The sequence below is a fragment of the Dreissena polymorpha genome, chromosome 6 (assembly GCF_020536995.1).
Source record: "Dreissena polymorpha isolate Duluth1 chromosome 6, UMN_Dpol_1.0, whole genome shotgun sequence".
NCBI classification, from domain to species: domain Eukaryota; kingdom Metazoa; phylum Mollusca; class Bivalvia; order Myida; family Dreissenidae; genus Dreissena; species Dreissena polymorpha.
In genome coordinates this window covers 84,911,574-84,930,672 of record NC_068360.1, presented here as the reverse complement: position 1 = coordinate 84,930,672, position 19,099 = coordinate 84,911,574, and the positions used below count along the sequence as shown (strand labels likewise).

Here is a 19,099-nt window from a genome sequence, read left to right as displayed (position 1 = left end):
TTGTTGTGTGTTATAATTAGCACATGCTAATTAGCACATGCTTAACAGTTTGATGTTTCAATTGTACTTTTTTAAGGTCATAAGAAGAAAAGCTTGAATTTCACTTTCACATTACAGGTTTTTGATATTAAATGAAGTATGAAGTTTTGAAAATAGCAAAATTTCTGTTCTATACAACTTTTTTCCCCTGTTTATATTCTCATGCAAAATGCTTTGAAAATGTTATGTACACCTAAATACCTTTTAAGATATCTTGTTAATTTAAAACGATAATTGAATATTTGCAAGAAGAAACAAATGTTTTATGCTTTTAATTTCAGAATAATAATTATATTTCATTAATATTGTAATATGAAGGCGATATTACTGATAAGCATAGAAACAATAGCATTTAAACTTAGTATATGACGAAAGATGCTTTCAAGACATTACATGGTGCAGGAACACAATTTGACAGGTTGCGAAATTATGCAAAATTTACCTGAATAACATTCCAGCCACACTGGATCCACTACCATTGTTTTTAATACAACTCAGAAAGACAATAAGGATTGGAAACTTACTTATTGCCATTAGGAATTGCATTTGTAATGTGTAACTCATCCATGATCATGAATTACTTTTGCTTTCAGCGCTCATTTTAGCATGAAAATATTCAGAGTTGTGTAAATATGCTCAAGTATTGAACCTTACTGTCGTGGTAACACTGCACTATTGTTATTGTTGAAAAAGGGAGCTGATTAATCGGTATATAAGGGGCTGAGTGCTTTAAGTAAACTGCAATATTATATTTTTAAAGATTTAAACTTTTGCACCAAAACTAAGCATACAACTTCAAAATGGTGTCCAAAATTGTCGAAATTTAAGATTCTCATATAAGGCCGATTTTTTCCTGGTTTCAGATTGGCTGAATCTCGTATTTGCCGATTTTTTTCCGTATTAGCCGTGTTTTTCCATATTGGCCGCCTTTATCTCATATAAGGCGAGTTTTGAGCTTTATTGGCAAGGCTCAATGTGTATGGGGCGAACAAATTGAACACATTCTCGTCTAATATTATAAAGTTAATTAATAATTCATATTATTTACTAGATTGTTATTTACCTATTACCAATACGGATGCACATTAAGTTTTAATACTCATTACTCATGCCATGGAAAAACCTAACACTTGTGTATGCTGTAAAAATTCAATGTTAACCAAATATACATTTATATTGATTTTATTTTAAACCGCAGACTGTTTAAAAAACAAACTCTTTTAAGTTTCTTAAAATTTTGCCAATTAGACATTGGGTCAAAACATGATTTATTTGGCCAACAAATTTTTTTTAACACCTTTAAAGAAATGTATTTTGCATAATCATGTTCAGCTTTTACTTTTAAATTAAATAATCTTGATATGTTAAATGAAATTCATGTGAAATACAAGAAAAAACAACTTGAGAAATAATTGCTTTTTAAGAACATTGTAATATTTTTTTAATTGAAATTACATTACACTAGTTCTTTTTTTGTTCATAGTTCACTTTATTGGTACCACTGGTGGCATAATTGCCACCTGCAGTGCTTGATTTTGATGATAGGGTCAGAATTAAAGATTGCCTTTGATTGGATGATAGGGTCAGTATGAAGGCAGCCTTGGATATCAATTTTGAATTTGCTGATAAGCAATTCAGATGGCAGACACAACTTAAAGGCTTAGAGTGACTGTAATGGTGTACTAATTTCTTTACATGAGTGACTTTTATGAAGTATGAAGTATTAGAAGTATTCAGGGAAGTAAAGAGTTTTCAGCACAAGATACAGTATGTGTGATCTCAATCAGGTAATGCTTACATGTTTGTCATCGTACTCTTCATAGTTGCTGACTTGATGAATTGTTATACTATGAAGTTAATCTTTATTTATGTGCTGTGATCAATTGGGAACTAACTGTTTCAGGTTCAGAATCCCTTTAAACGGGTTAAAACCCAAATGCTCTATCATGAACTTTTCAAGGCGGTGATCCATATGTTTGTTCACATTTATTGCTCTAAATTGTGATGTTTTTTGTTTTGTTTTATTTCGTAGTTTTACACATTAAGTCACCTATATCGATTAAGGTAAACAAAGGTTAAACTTCAGCTTCCCAAGGACTTATAACGGTTGATATAAGTAAATTCTCTCATCAAAATGTGTCTGGAATTTTATAATTATATACATTTAATTGTAAACTGTTTTATTTGTCTAATGAGAAGTTAAATCTGTAACATTGAGTTGCCAACCACTTACTCAACCAGATATTTAATGCCCAAATTCTCAAGAATCATAAGTGCGGGGCATAAAATCATCAAATATACCAGCAAAAATGAGCATTCATTCATTTGCAAAATGTTTGTGATACTAAGGGAATAAATGTTTGTTAAAACTATACTTCAAAACAATTTAATGTTTTTTTTGTTTTAATTGAAAAAATAATAGTTTATGCATAATTTTCTTCATGTCAATTAAGTAATGTGGAATAAAATGATGTGCTTAACCATTTGTCAAACAAATCAATTTGGAATTTGTTTGAATAGTCCATTTTTTTATCTACTGTTTGACACACGCTGTTCTATTATTTTTTATTTGAATTCTAACGGTAGCTTTATAATGAAGTTCAGTAACATGACATTACACACAACTTAATTGTGAGTGTCAAGACTTTCTTTATAATAAAAAACAATTGGGAAATAAATAAAATTTCTGGGCAATGAAAACATACAGCTATACATAAATTAGGAAATTATGAGTAGATACGTTAATACGGTGTGCGGTAAAAATGCCAGATGTAAAAATGCCATAGGTAAAAATGCCAGATGTTATATAGTAAAATAGAGTTTTTACCTCTGGCATTTTTACCTATGGCATTTTTACCTATGGCATTTTTACCTCTGGCATTTTTACCTACATTCGTTAATACAAATAACAGGGAATTCATATTTGAACTGGCAGTAATTAATTGAAACTAAAATTTCAATTTTAAACACTTTCTTTAAAGTTATGGAAGTACATAATTATTTTCAAAAGTATGGAGCGGCCCTACTGTAAGGCATACATCTTTGTCACCCAACACCAACCTGCATTGGGGGGGGGGTCTCTAATTGACAGATTAAGTCCCTTTGAAGTTCCTCCAAGTTACCAGTGTAGTGGGGTATTTCTAGTTAGCCAAAACCAGTGCACACCAGTCGGCTGTCCGGCTAGCGCATTGGTTGGCACGCTCGCTTCTCACTTAGGTAACCCGGGTTCGAATCCCGTTCCCGGCGCATGTGAGTTTTTTAGCCCAATCATGAATCTTAAATATCTATTTAAACCAGTTTGAAAATGGATCGTGATCAGTGGCAAAACATGGCAGCAAGGGGTTGGGGCAGTTTTCTCTAGAAGTGTAAAACACACTTTTTCCTAGTGTTAATGAAATATTGTTAAAACATATGTTGATTGACGTTGAAAATTGATCTGGTCCATCGAAAACAAGGCCACCGAGGGCACTGTTTGTCATTTTCCCTATTTATATGAAGTAAAAGGCCTCTGAACACTCTAGAAAAATGGTTCTGATGGGCATTAAAAACATGGTTGCCAGGGTGGTTGGGGTAATTTTCTATATAGGCGAATAGTAAATACTTCGGAACACCTTATTTGTAAAGTCAGTTTTGTCATACCAATGTTTAGATATATTTACTGAAGAGCTTTAATCTTTGTTTCTTTCCATCTCAGTCAGGTGAGTGACACAGGACCTCTTGGCCGTCTTGTTTTTTATGCTATCAGTTAATATCATATGCATTTTTGTTAGCTTGGAACAGCTTCATGATTTTTAGTTTGCAAATGCAATTACCCCGGTATACTAAGGCATCCATAAATAATCATTTCTTCTAAACCGACCAACACTGTTTTTTGTGCGGACCTTTAAAAGCAAAACATTATTTTGTATTTGTTGTTAGATTCAATACTATTCTCAAAAATATGATTATGTTTAACTTGTAAGTATATGAAAGCGATGTTGCATAGCCATTCAGTAGATTTTATATCACTGACTGTTCTTTTGCAGTAGTAAATAGATATTATATTATACAGAACCTATTTACTACTCTTATTGTTTCCTGCATGGGAAGAAGTGGTACTTGACATGTTTGTTAATAATAGCTGTACTTGCAATAAAACAAAGAATACAGCAAGAGAATTGTAAACAATGTGACAATGTCACACATACACCCCTAATACTCTGAGTCTTCATTTCTTGTTTGATCTGTGCAGTGTTCCATCTTTATTGTTTTCATAAAAATTAGCCAATCCTATAAAAAGAATTATTCTTTCTTCAGATGGCATAATCTGCGCTGTTCTTTTCACTGTATATCGACAATGGAATCAAGTGTGCCACTACAAGATCAGAATGCCAGAACACAGGTTCAAGGTGAGTTATAAATATACTTTATAAAGTACTGACTAAATCAAATGCCGAAAAAATGACATAGGTATTAAGCCAGCAACTGAATCTATACAACCGACCCAAAAATGGCAGAAAAAATCATTTCACTAGGTGTGTGTGATTTGTTTGAATGGATAAATGAATCCATAACAAATCGATTAAGCTTTTGTCTAACAGTTGATACAAACAGGTTATTCTTACTGAAAAGAATTTCTTTGATTAAATAACAAATACAAAGTTTATTCATCAAAGAAAATAACCTTACATTTACTTATATCGAAAAACAAACAAATCAAATACTGAACCCATATTTATTTAACTTAAACATCCATCAGCATATTCTACACCCAGAACTTCACATCCAAAGAGGCACGCACATTCTGAAAATCAATAAGCGAGATCTGCATGTAAATCTACATCTTTTGTCCCACCATTTCCATCCGAGGTAATGTTCTTCATTATAAAATCCAGGATACATCAACGCAATACATCTCTTTTTTTTCTAGACAGTCGCTAAAAATTGTGTACACCAAAAAATGACGTCTCAGATTATTGCAAATTGACATAATGACTATGCCTTTTTGTGACACAATCAATTAGCTGAGTCAGCTGACTCACAATACGGAATTTGATAAATTATGTCCCTTTATTAGATCTAAAGGTTGCGGTCTTATCAATCTAAAACTAATGCAACTCTAGAGTTTTGTTTTGAAACAAATAATTTAGTGGTAGGATAAAAAGAAGTCCGTGCACATGACAGGGGTATTCACCAAGGTGGAATACAGGTTTGTATATTCCATGGGGTGTTGTACCGTCAATGCTGCGATGAAAATGGGATACTAGTAAAAGGCTTTATTTAATGTGTTTTCAATAAAAAATATGTACTTGAAGCATGTACCATATTTTGTCAGGTGGAAAAAGAGCAAGGGAGGCCCACAGTGGTACAGACATACCGGGTGTCATAGCTCACAAGTGTTGTGCTCTGATGTGCACAACCTTCTTCACTGTCAAAGAAGTGGAGGAGATGCGTGAAGAGTACTGGACTCTTAATCAAGGAGACCAGAGGAAGTACTTGAAACGCGCCATCAGGGATGCCAGAGGCTCATATAGTCTGTATGGTCGTGGTGCCTGTGAAGAGGCATTTTTAATGCTTCTAAAGGTTGGGCGCAGGAGGTAATTTTGATAGCATAGCTTATTATTATTTTTTATGATTAGATCATAGTTATGTATAAAATTGGTCCATTCTTAAAGTCAGGCAGCAACTATTTCATGTTGGAACGATACATTTTGAAATATGGCAAAAGTATAAGCAAAGTGTCATAGACTCATAACAACCATGGATGTAGCTCTTAATTTCAGAGTGGTGTTAAAGTAAAGTTCAAAGGCCAATAATGATGAAAATGAGTTTGTGAAATCTGTAATATAACAATGGATTCAAGGATTGTTCAACAACAGTTACTGAACAAGTTTGTTTATCTTAGATAGTGGTTATAATTTCACTATTGATCAATGGAGTTGTTACTAAATTATCACACGGGTTAATGAGGTGGAGATCAAGGATGCCATATTTGGACCTGCATTAATCCTGTGGTATTAATGAAGGCTGAGATGTTAGACACATTTTGTGGGAAGCTCTAACCCATTTACAGGGCCAACAGGCTGTCTATTGATCATGTTGTCTTAAGGTCGACCCCAAGCACTGTCAGTTACTTTATGTAAGAGAATCATGATACAATATACTTAAGTGGATGTCAAATGATGACAAAAACTTTTTTTATTTCAGATTCTGGGACATCAAGAAGGGAAGTATTCGCTGTCCAATCCAGAGGTGTCGGAAACTAAAGGATTCGACAGTATTTGCTCAAGATTGGTTGGAAAGTTATTTCAAACTCTATGGAGATAGACTCCCAGACAGGCAAGAATTCAGCCTGCCCTCCTGCCTTACCAAGACAACAATCTTCGAGCAGTATGAGGCTGAGGTACAGGAATTTCGTTTATTTTTAAAATCTGGAAGTTTGACCTTCCTGGTTTCAGATTTTGGAAATGTTGTCATAAAATGTGGAAGGTTAGAGAGTGTAGGCAACACTAGCCTTGAGCATTGCAGACTTGAAATAAAGCATTTGTTCCATTGAATTCTGTTCTTGTTCATTCTTGTTTTATATTGCACTTGATTACATTGAAAGAAGTAAACATTTAGAAAAGTAGATAAAATTTGTAATATGACATTTTTATGCCCCCGGTAGGGTGGCATATAGCAGTTGAACTGTCTGTCAGTCAGTCAGTATGTCAGTCTGTCCGTCCGTCCGAATAAAACTTTAACATTGGCCATACATTTTGAAATATTGAAGATAGCAACTTGATATTTGGCATACATGTGTAACTCATGGAACTGCACATTTTGAGTGGTGAAAGGTGAAGGGCATACAAGTATCTTAGGTACTTTAAGGTTAGCTGTGAATCTACAGTCACGGAAGTGGCTTATAATTATTTGCTACTAAAATAGAGATTTGTTAGAGACAATTATTTTTAAGGGAAGTAATTTATATAATTAAAAATCTCAGATTATATATTTTCTTACCAAGAATTTAAGTTCTTTCCACAATTACTGTACAGATTTTTTATTTTGATTATTTATTACATAAATGATTGATTTGTCAAAGGTTTTAATTATCATTTCTTTCCTGTACTAACTTGTGAATGGTAGGGTTCATTACATACCTGTGGACTTATGTCCATAGATACATGATGAACTCTGGCTATGATCTCTTTGATAAACCACAGGCCTTGGTTGTCAGTGATGTTGGACAAAATCCAAAAAAGTACTTAAGCTTTTAAGGGAGATGATTTCTATACCTGCCAAATGATAAATAGAAATTTTATTTCAAAGCGGCGCAGTATCATATCTCTTGTTATGTATGAAGTTTCGATACTTCTTTGGTTAAATTTTTGGATGTCCAGTTATAAAAACTAGCGAGTAATTTAGTGCCAAACTTCTGCTTATGAAAGCCCTGTGAGGTATGGATAATATTGGCTTTACAATTTGACCCTATGACATGATTCACTGCTCCCACATATGCTTACATTGTGCAAGTAATTATTTGATAAGTAATTCTCTTCACAATAAAGTAAATAAGAAATCAAAAGTTCATACAGAACAAGGTATTTTGCGGCTTTTATTAAATGTAAAAATATTCTTTCTTTCTCCCTAGGTTGGTCACAGTGCTGGACTCCCACTAGTGAGCAGATCCATGTTCCATGACATCTGGACAAAACATTTTCCAACTGTGAAAATTGGAAAGGTATTGAACCCTATTTTTTTCTAGTTTGTTAACATTCTGAATTTGAACATACAAGTGTTTGATGATTATTAAACCTTATATTTAAAATGTTAAAATATAAATAACATCCTTTGAAATTCACTTAAATTATTAAAAATTAACATTTTGCTTTGCATTGCTGTGAGCTCTGATCTTTAATTTTGAAATGATAAGGATATTTTATGTTCACAGAGTAAAAATTGTTATTCTTTAAGATAAATTAGTATTTTTCACTACTACTCCTTGTAGATATATCTCATGAAGGAAAACCTATTATTACCATGTTGTTCTCTATTTCATTTAATTGGAATACCTACACCAAATAAACCGCGTAATTAGCTCAATACTACATAAATGTATCTACTATGATTTAACATAAATGGCATGACTGTTTTGAAGCAATTATTATGGTTACATTGTCTTTGATATATTTATACCCAAAATATAAATATATTTAATATATTTTGAATAGATATTTTCAAAAGTGTTTATCATACTTTTCATCTTATCACATTATTACCATCATTATGCTACTTATGTCATTTCTTATTTGTTTGACTTGGCTATGTACAGTCGTTTGTGCCGAATAAAATTACATGACTTTACTTGATAAAAAATGTTTTATGAATCATAATCAGCCAACATCAAATTAGAGGTCAAGTACTACAAAAGAAATAAAATTATATATGGGAATTAATTTTTTTCACCTCTTAAAGCAAACGGTTATAAACACATATTAAGAGAGCACATTATGTCCATATTTTTGTAAATATGTTAATATCAATATTTCAAATAAAACACTTAAGCTCTTTCTAAATTAAAAAATACAAACTGAACAGAGATGAATTTGCTTTTGGTCATTGGAGTTCTGGCGTAAAATGGGATAACAAATTGTGTAAATGTGTGCATAATTAAGCTCCAAGTGATGCTTCTGTGTATTTTTGTATGAAATACTATGAATATGTAGAAATTTGCATATCAACGATTCTATTAATTTACATTCCATGAACACATTTTAATTGTATGGGAGGACTTAGCGTTCTGTGAATAGTAAAGTGGCATTTAAAGTTATAACTTGACAACTATAAGTAGTATTGACTTAATATGAGTGGAGATGGGGTAGTATTGAGTGTGTGAAATAGTTGCGCCATTCAAGAATTAGATTTTATGTTGTTGTATTATTGGGTTAGGGTTAGTGCCAATCAGTAGGACATTTATGTCCAGTGGACACATTTGTATATTAATATTTTTACAGAAAATCATTTCAAAAGAAGGAGGAAGTTAAAATCAATCCAAATACAGCATAATAAGTATTTAATGATTGTGAGTAATCCAAGCCGTTCGTTTTGCAACAACATAAGAGGAATTCATTATTATGTGACATTATTTTAATTTCAGGATTCAGGAAGTCATCCAAAGTGCCAGCTTTGTACAACGATACAGACAGGACTGATTAAGCAGCCGGATAAGCGAAGCAGAGCTGAATTCATTGCACTTCGCCAGGAACACCTCAATCTACAAGCGTAAGTGCAAATAAATTATTTTGCAGGACTTCTTTTAACCACTATGGGAACGTGACCTATGTCATTGAAATACCGAATTCAAACATCAATTAACCCAAAATGAGTAAATACTATTACTAAGAATTAATGATTTTAATGATAAATATTATGAAAAAAACAATGTGAATGAAAACCATTGTAATCAATATAATTGAGATTTTAAACTAACAGTCCCTTTTCTTTGTAATTATTTGATGGATTGCGCATGAAAAGGTGTGTCCAGTACCTATGCTTGTCATTCATTAGTGGAATAAGATATACTTTGGACAAATGTAAAGCACAGAAAGACAAAGGGTTGTACATATGACACAGGTCCCAATAGCAAATGTCATAATCTGTAGCATGTCATTCTCGGGAGACAGTTCTTGCTTTAACATAATTACCCAAATAATCTTGAATGCTTTTCATTTTCAATTGGTCAAAATTAAGACACTTCTAACACTTGCCCTGCCTTATTTTACTTATAAAACACTAAGCATAGATGATGGATAATTGCCAAGAAACATCATCGATTGATCCTCATCAGAGTATTATCGAATTATGTCCCTGGGTTCAAAATTAATACCGCAGGGAGGGTAATCCTGATTTCCTTATACAGAAAAAACTTGAACCCTTTTCTCTACTACTACTAACTCTCAGATTAGCAATTTGGCCTCTTGTTGAAGTAATGAGAGAACAGAAACTATAAGAAATGGATATATACATATTTGGTCCAAGTCTAATACAAGTATGTTGTTTTTACAGGGAATGCAGAAAGAAGTATTATAAGCATATAAGAAAAGCGTCAACAGACAAGATGGAAGGGAGACACTTGTCCATTATTATAGATAACATGGATCAGGCAAAGTCGCGTCTGCCTTCATTCTGCACCAACTCTAAGGTAAGGTATTGAAGTGCTGTCATCTGTTGCTTTTGGTGAAAGTCATAAATGGTTTTTAGCTCACCTGAGCACATAGTGCTCATTGGGAGCTTTTAGGATACCATGATGTCCGTGGTCTGTGTGTGCCTGCATTCAGTTTTTACATCAAAACAACTTCTCCTGAACCCCTGGGCAAAATTTAACGAAACTTCACAGGAATGATCCTGGGATGCCTCTCTTTCAAGTTTGTTCACATCGTTCTGGTCTGTTGCATAAGTAGGTAGAGCTGCAACGATTCTTCCCATTAATCGAGCAATCGCTTGCAAGTCTTCCGATTCGATTATTGATTCTGGATTTACCAATTGCGCTTCAATTCATGTGGAACAAAGATTGCACAAATTTAATACAGAAGTCCGCATGATCTGTATCATTTAAAAGTTTTAAACTTGTCTAAATTATGGTGACAATCAAACATACAAATGCAATTGTGGCTATGTTTATGTGATAAACTACAATGTAATGATATGTTTTCCTTGGTTCAAAATTAGCCCGCCCTGGGAGCAGCCAAATTATTTTAATATGTTAGTAAAAATTTAACACACATTAGATGCCTTCCAAGTAACACTATAACTTAAGATTGAAGATTGCAGGGTTATTCAGGTATGCAACCCAAGGCCCTCTAGGGCCTCTTGTTTTATCATAGGAGTAATTTATATCAGCTTATTTGTCAATATAGAACATAATGTGTGAATCTTGTATTTTATTCCCAGCTGAGTGTGGAGGTATATAGATGTGTCATTGACTGTCTGTTCTTCTGTGCATCACATGTTTATCCTAGTAGCTGTTGTATGGAAGTTCATGAAACTTTCCATTAATGTGTAATTGTTTATCATCCTATTATGTGTCTGTGTGTATTCTGTCAGGCTCAATTTGGTAACTGCCACTTTAATAAATTGAATTTGATGAATGCCTTTCTGGAGTGGTTTCTCATCAGCTATTATACATAATGTGAAATCTGAGGAAAAGTGTAAAATCTTACTTTCGAAGTGCATGTTGAACTTTAATTGAGATGAATTTGTAATGCCCCCTGAATTGATTGAATTTTTATGCCCACAAAAGATACGTTCTTGGGGCATATTAAAATCGCTCCATTCAGCCGTAAGTTGGTTAGTTAGTCCGCCCGAATTATTTTCTGCTCAATAACTCAAGCAATTGTCTTCTGATCTTCACAAACTATCATTAAAATGTGTAAGGCAATAAAATCTAGGTTAAGTTCAATAATCAGTCAAATTTACCCAAGCATTCTGAGTTACAGCCTTTGAATCATAAAAAATAATGCACATCAGCTCAATTACTTAAGTAGTTGTCATCGGATCGTCACCAATCTTCATGAAAATGTGTTAGGCAATAAGATCTTCATTGAGTTACATAATCAGCCAAATTGCCTCAGGGTCTGCGTCTTGGTTTCGAAATCTATGTTTAGGTTTTGAAAAAGTATTTTTTCTGGGGCATATGTCTTCCGATGGAGACAGCTCTTGTTTTTAGCTCTACTGGCCAAAGGCCAGAAGAGCTTATGGGATGGCGTGGTTTTCGTCCGTCCGTGCGTAAGACTTTTTCTTGTTTACACGTTTAAGTCCACAGTTTTCATCCGATTCTTTTCAAACTTGTTCAGTGTCTTTATATTAATGAGGACTCGAACACTGTTGAAAATGGGTTACATCAGAGTAAAAAGTCCAGAATTAACTCTCCTTGAATTTGAGAAAATTGTGAAATAAGCTTGTTTACGCAATAAAGTCCACAGTTTTCATCCAATTAATTCCCAACTTGCACAGTGTCTTTATCTGAATGATGAGTCAAACCCTATTGAAAATGAGCAGTATCGGAGTTATAATCCCAGAATTATCTCCCCTTTAATTTGAGAAAAAAATTAAAATTCAGTTTTTTTATGTGATGAAGTCCATAATTTTCATCCAATTCTTGGCAAACTTGCACAGTCCCTAGTTGTTTTTTTTCCCTTTTTTCATTTTTGAAAGATCGTCTTATAAATTATTCAATATAAACAATTTTCCCATGATGGCTTACGTTATGCTGTCAAGCTCTGTAATAGTCGAGCGTGCTGTCCTCTGACAGCTCTTGTTTAAAAAAAGCAATATCGAAGCAATAAGTCCAGAATGACTTCCCCTTGAATATTTTGAAATTCCGCTTGTTTACGCAATTAATTCTACAGTTTTCATCCAATTATTTCCAAAATTTGCTCAGTATCTTTATATCAATGATGACTTGAACCCTATTGAATATGAGCAGTATCGGAGAAATAAGTACACAATAATCTCCCCTTGAATTTGAGAAAATTCTCCTTGTTTGCGTGATTAAGTACACAGTTTCCATCTTATTCTTTCCAAACTTGCACTGTGTTTATAGCAGTAGAGCCATTCAGGCCCTCATGGGCGTCTTGTTGAAGAATTTTGTCCTACTTATGTCATTTCCCATTATTTTTTGCAATCAATTTTGAAATGATTTAAAATAAATATTGTCATACTGTGGTAGTGAATGCTGAAGTTCATTTATTTCCTTCAGAGTGATGCCCATTTGTATCGGCTGCAGCACCACATCACTGGGGTAAAGGTGCACAACACCAACCAGACATACCTATTCACATGGACAGATGCTTTCCGGCCTGATGCAAACATTACTCTGAATGCCCTGGTCCATGTTCTCAGTGACCTGTGCAAGGTACTGGTTAATGAATAATGTTAATTTTTTTAATTTTAATTCAAAGCTATTCTAGTATCACACCGGGACATTTTATGAGTTTTAGTTGGAAAATCAATAATTAGATTATCATTTTGTATAATCTTTCAAAATACAATTTTGTTTTAGTTGCTTTACTTTTTTGTAGTTTAATAAGAAGTTAAACTCAGCTGACTCTCATAAGTTAGTACTGAATATATAAAACCTGGCATGTTTAGCCCCGACGCCCCTAAGATGTTTTAATTACCTTGAATTTAGAATAAGAATTATTAATTATTTCAACATGGCCAGAGTTTGGTTAGTAGTTACCATACCAGACAGGTGTGGTTCCCTGTGAGTACTCCAGTTCCCCCTTTCCTGGTAAAAAGCAAGAGCTTTGTCACAAACGTGACAAATACCCCCACATTCTGCATTAACACAAAATATTTCGCATGCTGTCCTAACAAATTAGAGAAGCTAATTATCCCCCGCCAGAGGCGGAGGGATATTGTTTTGGCGTTGTCTGTCCGTCCGTCCGGCATTTTTGTGTCCGGAGCCATATCTTGGAAGTGCTTCGGCGGATTTCATTGAAACTTGGTATGAGTATATATATGCATGAGAGGATGATGCAGGCCAAATGGCATTGTACCCCATCTGTTTAAACCAGAGTTATGGCCCTTTGTGTATTGAAAAAAGCTTATTACTATAGGCACTTTTGTGTCCGGAGCCATATCTTGGAAGTGCTTTGGCGGATTTAATTGAAACTTGGTATGAGTATATATCCCCCGCCAGAGTCAGTATGTTCATCCGTCCAATTTGCAACCGTCCTCAAACAAAGCATATGTTGCGGGGGATATCAATTCTACGAATTTGCTTGTTATATTTATATTTATTTATATTTTGAAGAAGAGGGGGTATATTGTTTTGCTGGCTGTCGGTCGGTCTGAGGTCTGTAGACCAGTGGGTTTTCCGATCAATAACTCGTTAACAGATTGACATATTGGCTTGTTACTGCACATGTGAATTGGCCTTGGACTGTAGATTACCCCAATTTGAATTGGGGTACACTAGGTCAATGTCAGTATCACACTATGCTTTTATGTAGTGACAAAGTTGGAGTTGGGGTCATCCATGTCGTGTGGACAAATTTCTTGTTAAGAATTATTAGGCACATTTTACCTTGATCTTGGAGATATAGACGTAATTCTTTCGCATGACACACCGTCCAATAATGGTGAACAAATGTACTTAGTAATTTTACAATCTCACAATTAATCACACAATTATGGCCCAGACAAGCTCATTTATGACCATTTTTTACCTTTGAACTTAAAGTATATCCTTGACTACGGATGTATCGACCTGATTCTTCTGATGAAACACTGTCATATGATTGTAAACATACATGAGAAATGATTTTAAAACCTCACAATGAATGGTATAGTTCTTGCCAGGAAAAGCTCGGGTATGGACATTTTGACCATTGAACTCCAAGTGTGACGTTGACCTTGGAAATATCGGCAAATTTATTTCACATGACACACTGTCCAATGACGGTGAACAAATGAACAGTGTCAGTTTAAAATCTCACAATGAATGACATAGTTATAGTCCTGACAAAATGACTACTATATAGCCCCCCCCCCCCTTAGCAATTGTTGTGGGAGGTAAAAAAACACCTGGACATTAAAGCTATCATTTAAATTTCATTCAAACTTTCAGGACTCTAAGCTTAATAGATGACAGTGCTGGGACATGCTCTGGGTCCACGCATAATGAAGACGCAGAGCCCTAATAAACTTGGAAATACGCAAACAACATGTCCAGATCGTCTAGGCAATAGAAAGAACTGTTGAAACTACTACTACTGGACCAGCATAGTTTCATAATTTCTACTTTGATTTATTTTTAGAACTTCCAAAGACTGCCAGAAGTCCTGTACCTGCAATTGGACAATTCTGGGAAGGACAACAAGAATGCCTTTGTACTGATGTTTATGGCCTACCTTGTAAAGATGAAGGTTTTCCAAAAGGTTTGACTTTGAGTTTTAATTTCCTTTTTAGGTTATTTGGATATACATACATACCAACAATGTTTATGCTTCCCAGGGATATAGTTGCCAGTGGGTCAGTCTGTCAATTTGACACACTGCATAGTTGTACAGGCTTTTTCTCCATAAGTACTCAAATGATAGACTTCAAACTTTATAATTTAGTAGAAGATGATAAGAGAAAGTGCATTGCACAAAATGCTTAACTCTGTATTGATTGCATTATAATTATTGTTTCTCAAGACACTTGCATGGTCCTTGGGTGGGAATTTCAGTTACTTAAACTGCATACTATTGTTTCTCAAAAAAGTATTAAAAGAATTTCATATAATTATTTAATATCATTATAAATCATTCTGAATTTCCTCTTTTTATGCCCCCTGTAGGGTGGCATATAGCATTTGAACTGTCTGTCAGTCTGTCCGTCCATTCGTCTAAAAAATTTAACACTGCCCATAACTTGTGCAATATTGAAGATAGCAACTTGATATTTTGCATGCACGTGTTTCTAATGGAGCTGCACATTTTGAGTGGTGAAAGATCACGGTCATCCTTCAAAGTCAAAGGTCAAAAAAAATCAAAGCGGCGCAGTAGTAGGATTGTGTTTCTGACAAACACATCTCTTGCTCAATCTTCGGACATTTCAAAATCTACTCCAAATGTTAAAATTTCTCAAAATTTCAAATTGTTTGCTGCACATTACAATAACTTATGTTTTTAGGCAATATGTACTCCAGTCTAATGATGTGCAATTTCAAGTTAACAACTTAACAAATGTATACTGAAAAGGGAAGAAAGTATTATTTTTGCCAATTTTAATACGTGAATTGTAGCTACATATGTTTTATAATTTATTTATTGGTAGGTAAGTTTTAAGAAAGTTCCTGAATGGTTACGTTCTTTTACAGGTGAAAGTGGGCTTTCTGATGGTTGGCCACACCCACGAAGATATTGATCAGGTCTTCAGCAGAGTTGCATCATGGATACGACGGCGGGACATGGTCACCCTGCAGGACTTGGTGGACAACCTCAGGGATAGTCAGGAGCCATCCCCTATTGTGGAGCAACTAACATGCTACGATTATAAGCATAGCCTTGAAGGCTGCAGGGGCCTGATTCAGGGTATTGCAACCCCACACCATTTCATAATGACAGAAATGGATGGGAAGGTGGCCCTGCGCTACCGTGACTGGCCAGGATCACCAGACCACCATCTTGACATTGCTGGGTATATCCCACAGAACTTTGATGCGGTTGGTGTCACCACCAATCCCAAAGTTCTTGGCGAGATACAGCAAATGTCAGCTGACATGGTGAAATGGCAGGCAACAGGGAGGTTGTCAACAACTGCTGTTGAGTGGTGGACAAGGTACTTGGCAGGAGTGTCAGATGAAAGGGAACCTTGTGTTCCCTTTGTTGATACCCTTCCAAGGCAACAGCCATGGTCACCTCCACAGCAGGAGTTAGCCACCTTTCTGTTGAGTGCTGCCCGGGGTCAGCCGTCAAGTATGCTTGAAAATTAAGAAAAAAAAGGTGTAATTATTGTAATAATGAAATTCCTCCAGCTCTCTCATTTTGAAAGCTTTTAATGCCACCAAAGGAGGGAATATAGTGTGATAGTGATCATACTGTCCATCCGTCTGTCTGTCACATTTTGCCTTAAGGGTTCGAAAAATGATCATAACTTCTATGTCAATTCAGATATAACCTTCATATTTTGTATGCATGTGTATATAGACAAGGCCTTTCCATACGCATACAAATTTTGACCCCTGTTATCTTGACCTTGAAGTAAGGGTCCGCATTTAGGTTTCGAAATCTGCATTTGTTTTCGAAAAACGCTCAAAACTTCTATAAAAGCGTTTTTCATGGGCATATGTCATCCTATAGAAACAGCTCTTGTTTGCGTTACATTGTTAAATTCTGCATACAAAACAGGTATAATAATTGGGCATTAAATAGTAAAAATTAGTGGAAGTAGATTATCGCATTGAATCTGAAATTTTCACTTACCGTAATTATATAACTTATATACAAATACAACTTATGTTAAGATTACCCTAAGAAGCTTTATAAATGTTAGTCCAGATCGTCATTGGATGATAGATTTTGCAGTTGATGCATGCTGTCTTATTTTTTTATGCTCATAGTCGTAGCATATAGTCGCCGCTTCGTCTGTCCGTGTGTCCATCCATCCGTCCGTGCACAATTGTTGTCCGGGCTATTTCTCAGCAACTAATGACCGGAATTCAATGAAACTTTATGGGAAGCTTCACTACCAAGAGGAGATGGGCATATTATCAGCGGGTTCTGGTCGGATGATTTTTCACAGACTTATGGCCCTTTGAAATTTTCCATTGTACATATAGTGTAATTCTTGTCCGGGCTATTTCTCAGCAACTCATGACCGGAATTCAATGAAACTTTATGGGAAGCTTCACTACCAAGAGGAGATGTGCATATTATCAGCCGGTTATTACGGATGATTTTTCACAGAGTTATGGCCCTTTGAACTTTTCCATTGTACATATAGTGCAATTCTTGTCCGAGCTATTTCTCAGCAACTTATTACGGGAATTCAATGAAACTTTATGGGAAGCTTCACTATCAACAGGAGCTGTGCATATTATCAGCCGGTTATGGTCGGAAGATTTTTCACAGAGTTATGGCCCTTTGAAATTTGAAATTTTTAAGTTGCTAAACCATCCATCGTATTATTTTGTCCAAAGTTATGCCCCGTAAGACGTTTTCTTTATCTGAATATATAGTGCAATATTGTGACAAAAAAACCTTTGTGGAGCATCACCCGTCTCTCTGACGGTTTCTTGTTTGCAGCTGTTCAAAACTATCAACAATTTGATATTAAAACTTAAATATGATGAAGTAAAGTGTTGTTAAATGTATATACCTACACTGAACAATTATAATGCACAATTTTAAGGAAAAAAATCATTTGGTGTTTTATATGACAACTAAATATGTTAATTTACTGTCAACTAATATGCCAACTTATGTTTATAAGACATATTTTCACTATGATTTTACTTTTCTTCTAGGATCTTTTCACATTTCTTTTTTTTTGTGCAAAATTTTATTCATTCTGTATAATATTATATACATACATACATGCATACGTAGAATAGTGTGTACATTCATACAAAGTATTATGAATTTAATAAAAACAAAGTATTTCATATAGCTTTTTTGATGGGTACATAAATATAATAATTATACTTTTCACATTTCATTATGTAATTTACTTACTTTGTTTTGCTTAGTTTTTTTTATTATTTATTTACATTATTATAAAAAGTAAGTTATTTTAGTTAAGGTGCTTGATAATATATGCATGACAATTTGCTTATGAGCTCAACTGGCACATATTTTATTTTATTCTCTTATTATAAAAGCAGCATTGTACAAATTCGGCATTAGAAGATTATTTAGATTTTGAACACATTTTGTGTTATTATGTCACATTTATGTTTGCTTAAGATTTAAAATAGTATATATATTGTCAGCAAAAGTAGATCTAAACTGCGTTTATTTTACATTCAACAATTCTTTGTATTGCCACACTGTGGTAATTCATTAACTTGTGCTGCAAAGCGTGTTTTACTTTAGATTATTTAAATGGGTAATATGTCAAACAAGATACATTTCTATTTTTGTTATGAATATGCCAAACCATTGCATGCATTTATATTGATAATAAAAGTGCCTATCAGTAAAAACTGCCGTGTTGTTTTTCTCATCCTTTCCATTTGTCTTTTTTATACGTCTCTCGGATACAGAGCATATTAAGGGATTACCCATGTCATGCTAGGGGTCAGGCAGCTTTCAAACTTTAACACCTTTTCACGTGAAACGTCATTATGGATAGATCTCACTGATGAGAAGTTCAGTGCGCAAGGACTATAGCTATAGCCCCTGAATTACTATATCTTGCTTTTTTATTGTCCGGTCATAACGTAATTACAATGGGACCCTTTGAAATCAAACTTGGAACAAAGGTAGGTTGTGGTGTATAGAAGTGCAGCGCACAACAATCTGAAGGTATCCGGACAATCGCTCCTACGCTAAATTTGACAGTGCGGACAGTCGCTCCTACGATGTTTTAACAGGGCGGACAAATTATG

General features: G+C 34.5%; 1 protein-coding gene across 3 annotated transcripts in view; it reads left to right on the top strand.

Annotated features, from left to right (window-relative positions):
* Nucleotides 1-18,694, top strand: part of LOC127834004 (uncharacterized) — a 35,392-nt gene extending 16,698 nt beyond the window's left edge. For 2 of the 3 annotated variants that reach the window (XM_052359543.1, XM_052359542.1), the window contains exons 3-11: nt 4,336-4,427; nt 5,354-5,615; nt 6,226-6,421; nt 7,652-7,741; nt 9,158-9,282; nt 10,066-10,201; nt 12,758-12,913; nt 14,823-14,942; nt 15,869-18,694. In XM_052359543.1, the coding sequence (XP_052215503.1) occupies nt 4,376-4,427; nt 5,354-5,615; nt 6,226-6,421; nt 7,652-7,741; nt 9,158-9,282; nt 10,066-10,201; nt 12,758-12,913; nt 14,823-14,942; nt 15,869-16,483 (1,752 nt within the window). In that variant the 5' untranslated portion in view covers nt 4,336-4,375 and the 3' untranslated portion in view covers nt 16,484-18,694. Of the gene's footprint in view, nt 1-1,437; nt 1,827-4,335; nt 4,428-5,353; nt 5,616-6,225; nt 6,422-7,651; nt 7,742-9,157; nt 9,283-10,065; nt 10,202-12,757; nt 12,914-14,822; nt 14,943-15,868 lie in introns of those variants that run through there. The other variant, XM_052359544.1, reaches the window with a different exon arrangement.
* The last annotated feature ends 405 nt before the right edge of the window (nt 18,695-19,099 follow it).